At 39.9% G+C, this 10,865-nt stretch overlaps 1 protein-coding gene across 3 annotated transcripts; it reads left to right on the forward strand.

The window, feature by feature from the left end:
- The first annotated feature begins 751 nt into the window (after window positions 1–751).
- On the forward strand, window positions 752–4,064 carry LOC120022591 (nucleolar protein dao-5-like). Of its 3 annotated transcripts, none has more exons than XM_038966559.1 (9): window positions 752–1,188; window positions 1,318–1,476; window positions 1,577–1,732; window positions 1,877–2,059; window positions 2,174–2,332; window positions 2,444–2,596; window positions 2,723–2,923; window positions 3,018–3,179; window positions 3,311–4,064. In XM_038966559.1, the coding sequence occupies exons 1-9, from the start codon at window positions 1,170–1,172 to the stop codon at window positions 3,433–3,435; spliced, it is 1,317 nt and encodes a 438-aa protein (XP_038822487.1). In that variant the 5' UTR covers window positions 752–1,169; the 3' UTR covers window positions 3,436–4,064. The 3 variants fall into 3 exon arrangements, with proteins under 3 accessions (XP_038822487.1, XP_038822488.1, XP_038822489.1); XM_038966560.1 differs by having other exon boundaries at window positions 753–1,188; window positions 1,577–1,696; XM_038966561.1 differs by lacking the exon at window positions 1,318–1,476 and having other exon boundaries at window positions 760–1,188.
- The last annotated feature ends 6,801 nt before the right edge of the window (window positions 4,065–10,865 follow it).

The raw sequence follows: 10,865 nt of genomic DNA on the forward strand, positions 1-10,865 counted from the left end.
CTCTATTGTTGTTGGATGGACTAAAAGAAAAACAAATCTTTCCTACTGATGAGTCAACAGATTTAATCGTAGGTATGTTCTGAGGGTCAGGTCTTGACACGTCCTTGAATAATAAAGCAACACCAGAGGGAATGGCATCTAAAACAATTGCAAAATCTTTAGATGTTACAGGAATCTTGTAAAGTGATAAGAATTCCTTATAATTAAGTAAAAGACCCTCTTCATTTACAAGTTGGCTCCCAGTAGTTTCAATATTGAACACAAAATGTTGGACCATGACGTCATCAAACAGGGACATCGAGCCTTCAAGTCGAAGATTGTCATTTACATTGACAAGATAGTCAAGTGACCGCTCTAATAATGGAAATACATGTCATCAAAGATGGAAGGCAGACGTGAGGAGGTGACATCAGGTGGGACCCTTCTAGCCAATGAGAGGGCAGAACAACATGCCATAGAGATAGATAGAGGACTAATATTTGTAATTGTGCCATTATAACGTTCTGTGACAGCATGGGCAGCGCCATTGGGGCTATCTCAATTTTTTAAGTAGTCAATTTTCTTCTTTTACATTGGCTGATTGCTCACAACTTCTTGGAATCCCCTCCCAGTTGGCTACCTTAAAATGGCGGAATCCAACAATGGCAATGGCTATGCTATCTATGATGAGTCTATCTATCTCTATGACAACAGGCACAACTGCAATATAAAGTCGTTTCCGAAATGCCACGTAGGTCTACTTATAGCAGTGCATTCAACCTAACCATTTCGAAACTTCTATTCGATAAAATAAGCCTCAGGTAGCAAATGAGCAATTACATTTTTTGTTGACCAAATTCGACACTCGTTCACCTACATACAAAAATTCATCACTTCGTGGGTTTATTTCGTGGAAAGATTTTAGGCGGAGTAAAATCTCTCGCTTCGCCTTTTCCTCTCTGTTCTAGCGCAGAGCTCGATGCTTCTAGCAAGTGTAAACAAAAGGAAATTGACATCTTGCAGTCTTGCATATCTAGGAAAAGGCAATCGGTGGATCAAGCTTTTTACTTGTTGAGTAAATCGCTAGCTACATTTACATAGTAGTGTGTTATTTGAGTATTCAATTTTGTGTATATCCTCGCGCCTTTTAACTTGAGCTTCAGATTGAGCAGAAGAAGTGGAAGTAAAACATGGTGGAGACACGCACAGGTGAATATTTTATTTATTTAACCTTTATTTAACTAGACAAGTCATCCAAGGACTCTAACGGTATGCCCCTCGAACATATGCAATGACTTATAGCTAGCAGTTGTATTCTTTTAACATGTGTTCTGGCAGTACCGTTAGAGTCCTTGGATGACAGCTCCGATGATGAACCCCTAATTGCATTAGTAAAGAAGAAGCCGCAGCACATTGAACACAATGGGACTCAGGGTGAAAAAGACCAGAACCGACAACCTGAACCTGAGTCAAAGAATAGCACTAGAAAAGATTCTGGTGAGCGAACACTACAGTGAAATGAAAACCTTTAAACGCCTATTAAATATATTTATAATTATATATTGTTGATCATCATATTCACTGTTTATGTGATTAGGGTTGGATGACACCTCAGATGATGAGCCTTTGACGAAGTTGGTGAATAAACTTCCCAGAGCTAAAAAATCCACTGTACAAGCAAAGAGGCCAGGGACTACTAATATCAAAAGAGGAACAGGTAATGGCATCAAGAAGACAAACAACAAATTCACAGGTGGGAACCCCTCTCAAGCTCCTCAACATGTAGGCTATGCCCTGAATACTGTACAACACACACACACACACACACACAAACCCACACACTACTATTCTGAATGGAAGGAGGTATCAATTTGTTTTGTCTATGTCGTAATTGTAGGTTCAACCCAGAATGAGGACTCCTATGATAGCTCAGACGATGAGCCCTTGATAAAGATGGTTAAAAAGATCCCTAAACAGACATCATTGCCATTCAAAAAGAGACCCTTCAACACAGCCAGAGAGGTGAACGATGTGAAGAAGCGCAGAAATATCTCACAGAACACTAATAAAATAAGCACAGGTGAGACTAGTTCCTCAAATCTTGTATTTAGAATGTATATACAGAAATTAGCTAAATGGATTCAGCGGGACTAAACTTGCTTTCCTCTTCATATTTTTTCTTCTATGTAACTAGACTCATCATCAGGTGACAGCTCAGATGACGTGCCCCTGATTAAGATGGTCGACAAACTCAAGACACAAATGCGAACAAAGACACCCACCACTACAGCCAGAAAAACACCTGGCATTAAAAAGCCCAGTAAAGTTTTTAAAAAACACAACAGGAGTATAGGTGAGAATACTTATCGCCTCTTGGTTCCATGCTTTCACCATAACATAATATTTTGGAGAGTTGTATCCTTGTTTCTAAGTCAAATGTTTTGTTTTCTGATTGCATGATCAGAGACCTCAGATGACAGCTCTGATGATGAGCCATTAATAAATCTGACCAAGAAGTCTCCAGCTAAAGAGACTGAAAGTACAATACCGAAGAGGTGTGTCGCTAAGGAATCAAACAGCAACAACTGCAATAAAATTAAAGGGAAAATAAGCAGAGGTAACTAATTCTGTAGAGCACATTTAAAAATGTATTGCACAATATCATGGCAGCTCAGGTTGGGTCGTTGAATTTGGGTCGTTAAATTTCTCTCATATTTTTGCTTCATCCTGTTTGAATTGTCAGAGGAAGAGGTGAGTTCTGATGACGAGCCCTTGATAAATCTAGTCAAGAAGCCTCTTAAAGCTGTAAAGAAGACCACGACACCGTTAAAGAAGAGGGGCGTATCAGGAAAGACTGTGGTAGCCAGAAAGAAGACGAGACCAGACATTGTGAACAAAGCAGTCATCAGACGGAGCACCAAAGTTGTTCAAAGCACACGTGAAGGTGAGAATTATTTTTCAGCACAATCCAAAATACACAATAAAATAGGTTCTGTCTTGTTTTATGCAATAGTTGATTATTTGTATTGCTTTATCAGGTTCTTTGGATGACAGCTCAGACGATGGGCCCTTGAGTAAAAAGATGGTGAGAAATCCACCAATGAAGAGCCTAATGGTTATTCTGGAGAGATGTGACACTAAAGAAGTCATGGAAGATAACTATAGAGCCAACGTGGGAAACACCGGTAAAAGAAGTGCAGGTAAGAATGTTTCCCTTCCCATATGGAATATCTTTGACATAGTCTACAGCTGCACTGTTTGATAGATAACATTGAAGTCGGCTATTCTCTACCTATTATGCAGCACCTATAGTTGTTTATTTATTTGCCAGGGGATAAGGAGAACTCCGATGATGAACTCTTGATAAAGATGGTCACGAATCCCCCTCATTCTTCACCAGAAACTATGGCAGAGAAGGAAAATAAGTCACAAACTGCCCTAACGATGAACCTTTGATAAAGATGGTTGGAAACCCAAAGTCATGTTCGAGGGATATTATAGATACTGGAATAGTGACTTTGTTTTGGGAAAACGTTGAGTAACAAACTTGTCGAGAAGATGGCACAATTGTTACTGACACAACAACCCCATTTTTTTTATTGCATGAGTTTACAGTGTTATGGTGAAAAGAAATATGTGAATTGTCAAAATATTTTGGTGATCTGGAATCACTATTTTCATGTTAGAATTTTTTAGTGTTTTAAATTTTGTAACTTTTTTTATAATTTTTTAAAATATTTTTGTTACCACTTGGATGCTGGTGGTTTCATGTCTATAGCATATTTATAACCATGCAAAAGTTGACTCACTCAATAGGTCACATTTTTAATTGTTGCCAGTACTGTCTCCAGCATAATGGAATTATAGAGTACAGTTGTGTGATCAAATGCAATACCTTACTCCTCTCTATTCCTTTTGACTGGAATGGGCCATCACTGGAAGCAGTACTATACATTGTTTATGCTCTTGTTTCAGTCCAAGTATAAGGGCTTGCCATTCAATTGTGAGTACATTTCTTTTGTATTATTATTATTCATGAATTGATTTGTTTTCAACAATTTTATTAAAAGAACAGAAGTTTCCCATTTTGTCTTGTTTCAATGGGCAGAAAGCATGTTTTAAAGACCACCAAAAGACACAGTACCTTTTTTGTTGTTGCGAACACGGACGCAATGATCTTGAGTTTGACTGTCATTATTGAGGTATATTTGAATTGCTAAGCATGAGGTATTAACATAGATTCAGTACAAAAATATACACTTTGTTACAGAAAAAAAACTATGAATGTATCATACAATAATCTATTCAGACAGAATAGTTTTAGGTCCTGCTGGCCATTTGAGTCTTTTTAGGAAAATGTGTGATGTCAGTCATTCCCAATGGAACACACCTTCACTTCAATGGGAGATAATCGGCAAAGAATTCCAGTCTTCAGTGAGACAGCATCTGTAAAACGAGGGGCAAATTTTGTGTCAAAGTTGAAACAATTTAAAGGGAACTGGGGACTGGAAACCCTCCAGTGTCAATTTAACATGTAAATCTTGGTGGGGCAAACTCCCAAAAAATGAGGGGGATGCATGCCAGCAAAGCCACTACACAACAACACTAAACAATACATTAATTGCACTATAACGGTGACAAACGTTGCCCGCAAACTGTTAGGGCCTACATAAAGCTGTCCGGACAGCAGAGTCCCAACAGCAGTCCCAACACCTTACCACTGCTACCCCAGGTTTGCAGCGGAGCCTTGTCTGGCAGCAAAACTGTTCATTCAGCCTCATTTACTGCCTTTTCAGAAAACATAGGCGATATGGCTGACTTGCTTAAACAAATGTGGTTTCTAATGACAATTGAAATGGCATAAGGGGACGACGAGCAGATAAGAGGCAATCGTCATTTCGATGAAGACATTAATGAGCGAGCTAGGACACGGATCAAATTATTAGTGTGAGATACATGACAGCTTACTACACAACATACACTTAGTTTCTTAGCTACAGTATACAGTGCCTTTTGGAAAGTATTCAGACCCCTTGACTTTTTCCACATTTTGTTACGTTACAGCCTAAAATTGATTAAATATTTTGTTTAAATTCTTATCTACACACGATATCCCATAATGACAAAGTGAAAACAGGTCTTTAGAACATTTTGCTAATTTATAAAAAATAAAACAACAGAAATACCTTATTTACATAAGTATTCATACCCTTTGCAATGAGACTCGGAATTGACCTCAGGTGCATCCTGTTTCCATTGATTATCCTTGTGATGTTTCTTCAACTTGATTGGAGTCCACCTATGGTAAATTCAATTGATTGGGCATGATTTGGAAAGGCACACACCTGTCTGTATAAGGTCCGACAGTTGACAGTGCATGTCAGAGCAAAAACTAAGCCACGAGGTCTAAGAAATTGTCTGTAGAGCTCCAAGACAGGATTGCGTCGAGGCACAGATCTGGGGAAGGGTACCAACAAAAATTCTGCAGCATTGAATGGTCACTCTGACAGAGGTCTAGAGTTACTCTGTGGAGATGGGAGAATCAGAAGGACAACCATCTCTGCAGCACTCCACCAATCAGGCCTTTATGGTAGAGTGGCCAAACAGAAGCCACTCCTCAGTAAAAGGCACATGACAACCCACTTGGCACCTAAAGACTGAGACCATGAGAAACAAGATTCTCAGGTCTGATGAAACCAAGATTGAACTCTTTGGCCTGAATGCCAAGCATCACGTCTGGAGGAAACCTGGCACCATCCCTACGGTGAAGCGTGGTGGTGGCAGCATCATGCTGTGGGGATGTTTTTCAACGGCAGGGACTGGGAGACTAGTCAGGATTGAGGCAAAGATGAACGGAGCAAAGTACAGAGAGTTCCTTGATGAAAACCTGCTCCAGAGCGCTCAGGCTGAGGCGAAGATTCACCTTCCAACAGGACAACGACCCTAAGCACACAGCCAAGACAATGCAGGAGTGGCTTCAGGACAAGTCTCTGAATGTCCTTGAGTGGCCCAGCCAGAGCCCGGACTTGAACCCGATCGAACATCTCTGGAGTGACCTGAAAATAGCTGTGCAGCAACGCTCCCCATCCAACCTGACAGAGCTTGAGAGGATCTGCAGAGAGGAATGGGAGATACTCCTCAAATACAGGTGTGCCAAGCTTGTAGCATCATACCCAAGAAGACTCAATGCTGTAAAAGCTGACACAGGTTGTTCAACAAAGTACTGAGTAAAGGGTCTGAATACTTATGCAAATGTGATATTTCTGGGGGGTTTTGTTATTAAAGTTGTATTTATTTTTTCCTTTTTCCTACAAACAAACACATTTTTTTTTTAAATAAAACATTGTACAGCATAAAAACATTGAGCTTGACATCCAGACATATTCTCCAACATAACACACATACAAGCTACAGTACAGAACTAAATGGATTCACAAGCTACAGTACAGAACTAAATGGATTCACAAGCTACAGTACAGAACTAAATGGTTTCACAAGCTACAGTACAGATCTAAATGGTTTCACAAGCTACAGTACATAACTAAATGGTTTCACAAGCTACAGTACAGATCTAAATGGTTTCACAAGCTACAGTACAGAACTAAATGGGTTCACAAGCTACAGTACATATCTAAATGGTTTCACAAGCTACAGTACAGATCTAAATGGTTTCACAAGCTACAGTACATATCTAAATGGTTTCACAAGCTACAGTACAGATCTAAATGGGTTCACAAGCTACAGTACATAACTAAATGGTTTCACAAGCTACAGTACAGATCTAAATGGTTTCACAAGCTACAGTACATATCTAAATGGTTTCACAAGCTACAGTACAGATCTAAATGGGTTCACAAGCTACAGTACAGAACTAAATGGGTTCACAAGCTACAGTACATAACTAAATGGTTTCACAAGCTACAGTACAGATCTAAATGGTTTCACAAGCTACAGTACAGAACTAAATGGGTTCACAAGCTACAGTACATAACTAAATGGTTTCACAAGCTACAGTACAGATCTAAATGGTTTCACAAGCTACAGTACATATCTAAATGGTTTCACAAGCTACAGTACAGATCTAAATGGGTTCACAAGCTACAGTACATAACTAAATGGTTTCACAAGCTACAGTACAGATCTAAATGGTTTCACAAGCTACAGTACATATCTAAATGGTTTCACAAGCTACAGTACAGATCTAAATGGGTTCACAAGCTACAGTACAGAACTAAATGGGTTCACAAGCTACAGTACATAACTAAATGGTTTCACAAGCTACAGTACAGATCTAAATGGTTTTACAAGCTACAGTACAGAACTAAATGGATTCACAAGCTACAGTATAGAACTAAATGGATTCACAAGCTACAGTACAGAACTAAATGGGTTCACAAACCTAAATCATCACCTCCCAGTCTTTAGAAACACCATGACAAATAAAACGCATCCAGCTTCTAGAATTGTTATTTATACCAGTGATTCTAGCAAGCATTTGTTCATAAGATGCTACCTCCAACATTGATTCTATCCACTGTTTCAGAGTAGGAGTGGCATGACCCTTCCAAATTCTAAGGATTACTTTAGCTGCTGTAACCATACCAACAGTGATCAGTGCAAATTCCTCATTTGTGACATTAGGTAACTGTTCTAACTTTTCCAACCTTTCCTCTAGATATTTCAAAACCTCCTTCCAGAAAGGCAGCAGTAATGTACATTCCCATGTTGCGTATAAAAACGTCCCAGTGTATTTTTGGCATTTCCAACACAGAGAACTGTTGGTCAGCCACATCTTATGAAGCATTGATGGGCTTCAATAAAACCTATGTTGTATCTTATATTGAGTAAGTTTCCCCCTGGCTTCCCTTATGTTGTTCTCTGACCTGGACAAGATCTTCAACCAGGTATCATCCTCAAGTTCACAATTAAGGTCATTTTTCCATATTGTTCTGAGGTTTTTGCAGTCTTTACTCTGCAGATGACTTCCTTTCATTAGCCACTGTTTCCAGTACACAGACTTCTTTCCTATCTGTAGCCTAGGATTGTGCCACAATGATGAGTATCCTTGTTTTAGATGTGAAATTCCACATATCTTGTGTACTGTTCTTCACACCTCCTGATTGTAACAAAATTGGGTTGGGAGTTTCAACAGACCTCTCCCCTATAAGACTATGTGACAGAGTATCAACAGTGGTGAAAGGATCATTTGGTTCCCGTTCTATTGTTATCCAATCCAAGCCAGCATCCCTTTTGCCCCAATGCTTTGCCAATTCAGCCATTTCAAATGATACATTTAACATCTGGTAAAGCCAAGCCTCCTACATCCTTTGGTGAGCACATCTTCATATTAAATCTTGGATCCGTTCTCATCATTGTCGCAAGAGGCTCTAAATGGTAAACAGGAGAGGGGAGAGGGAGCAACCCTGCCTTGTACCTCTGTAACAGTGTTTCTTCCATCCCTCTCCTCGCCCCTACCTGGGCTCAAACCAGGGACCCTCTGCACACATCAACAACTGCCTCCCACGAAGCATCGTTACCCATCGCGCCACAAAAGCCACGGCCCCTTGCAGCGCAAGGGAAACAACTACTTCAAGGTCTCAGAGTGAGTGACGTCACCGATTGAAACGCTATTAGCGGCACCCCGCTAACTAGCTAGCCATTTCACACCGGTTATACCTCTAGAAAGACAAAAGAAAGCAGACATAATTACATTCGTAAGTACTGTTGCTTTATGATTGGAATAGAGGACCCTATCAATTTACAAAAGTCAGGTCCAAAGCCAAATTTCTTCTAGGGTTCTTGAGAGAAAAGCCCACTCTACTCTATCAAATGCCTTCTCAGCATCTAAGGAGACAGCAGATGTAGGAACTATATTTGAGCGGTTTAACCACATGAGATGTAAGAGTCTCCTCATATTATCAGGTCCTGTTCTTAATAAATCCTACTTAGTCACTATGTATAGTATTAGGTAGTGCCTTCTCTAAGTGTATCACGAGGGTCTTAGTAAGAATATTACAATCCACGCTAAGGAGGCTGATAGCTCTAAAATTACCAGGTTCTGTAGTATTTATATTGTTATTTTTTTATTTCACCTTTATTTAACCAGGTAGGCCAGTTGAGAACAAGTTCTCATTTACAGACGTGGCAAAAAGTTTTGACAATGACACAAATATTAATTTTCATAAAGTCTGCTGCCTCAGTTTGTATGATGGCAATTTGCATATACTCCCGAATGTTATGAAGAATGATCATATGAATTGCAATTAATTGCAAAGTCCCTCTTTGCCATGCAAATACATACTGAATCCCCAAAAAACATTTCCACTGCATTTCAGCCCTGCCACAAAAGGACCAGCTGACATCATGTCAGTGATTCTCTCGTTAACACAGGTGTGAGTGTTGACGAGGACAAGGCTGTAGATCACTCTGTCATGCTGATTGAGTTTGAATAACAGACTGGAAGCTTCAAAAGGAGGGTGATGTTTGGAATCATCCTCTGTCAGCCATGGTTTCCTGCAAGGAAACACGTGCCGTCATCATTGCTTTTTACAAAAAGGGCTTCCCATGAATAAAGAATGGTACAAACACATCCTCCGAGAGCAACTTTTCTTAACCCTCCAGGAACAGTTTGGTGACGAACAATGCCTTTTCCAGCATGATGGAGCCCCTTGCCATAAGGCAAAAGTGATAACTAAGTGGCTCGGTGAATAAAACATCAATATTTTGGGTTCATGGCCAGGAAACTCCCCAGACCTTAATCCCATTGAGAACTTGTGGTCAATCCCCAAGAGGCGGGTGGACAAACAAAACCCCACAAATTCTGACAAACTCCAAGCATTGATTATGCAGGGATGGGCTGCCATCAGTCAGGATGTGGCCCAGAAGTTAATTAACAGCATGCCAGGGCGGATTGCAGAGGTCTTGAAAAAGAAGGGTCAACACTGCAAATATTGACTCTTTGCATCAACTTCATGTAATTGTCAATAAAAGCATTTGACACTTTTGAAATGCTTGTAATTATACTTCAGTATGCCATAGAAACATCTGACAAAAATATCTAAAGACACTGAGGCAGCAGACTTTTTGGAAATTAATATTTATGTCATTCTCAAAACTTTTGGCCACGACTGTACAACTGCGACCTGGCCAAGATAAAGCAAAGCAGTGCAACAAAACAACAACACAGAGTTACACATGGGATAAACAAACATACAGTCAATAACACATTAGAAAAATCTGTATACAGTGTGTGCAAATGAAGTAAGGAGGTAAGGCTATAAATAGGCCATAGTGGGGAAGTAATTACAATTTAGCAGAGGTGTGGACTCGAGTCACATGACTTGGACTCGAGTCAGACTCGAGTCACAAATATGATGACTTGCAACTCGACTTTGACTTTAACACCAATGACTCGTGACTTGACTTGGACTTGAGCCTTTTGACTCGACCTGACTTGATACCCTCCCCGAGCCCAAATATAAAAAATGATGCTATTTTTAAAAGTGTGCAGCGCATCAACTCTTCATTTAACGGATTACAGTTTGAATCGGACAGCAGCCAATCAAATTGTGCCAGCTGAGAAAAAGTTGTTTGTGGCAGTGCAGAAGAACGTCGGCGAGTGAATTCAGATGGAGCCCTTGGAAAGATGGCACCCCAAATTATTATTTTTGGATATAAAGATGATGCTGTATCAACAAAAAACGTATTGCAACTTGCGAAACATGCGGGAAGAAAATTACAGACGGAGGCGCAACAATTTCCAACTTTGTTCGACATTTGAAGCTGCACAAAGAACGGTAAGTCGTGGCTAATATAGCCAACAGCTATATCATTTATAACTTTACTAGTGTAGCATGTAGGCTAATGTAACGTTAAATCAATGAGCC

Source organism: Salvelinus namaycush, chromosome 27, assembly GCF_016432855.1.
Source record: "Salvelinus namaycush isolate Seneca chromosome 27, SaNama_1.0, whole genome shotgun sequence".
Taxonomy (NCBI): Eukaryota; Metazoa; Chordata; class Actinopteri; order Salmoniformes; family Salmonidae; genus Salvelinus; species Salvelinus namaycush.

Excerpts from the sequence above, each read along its gene's own strand:
- LOC120022591 (XM_038966559.1), top strand. Across the intron at positions 1,733-1,876 it reads GACAAACAACAAATTCACAG|GTTCAACCCAGAATGAGGAC; the intron begins GTGGGAACCCCT and ends TCGTAATTGTAG. Across the intron at positions 2,060-2,173 it reads CACTAATAAAATAAGCACAG|ACTCATCATCAGGTGACAGC; the intron begins GTGAGACTAGTT and ends CTATGTAACTAG.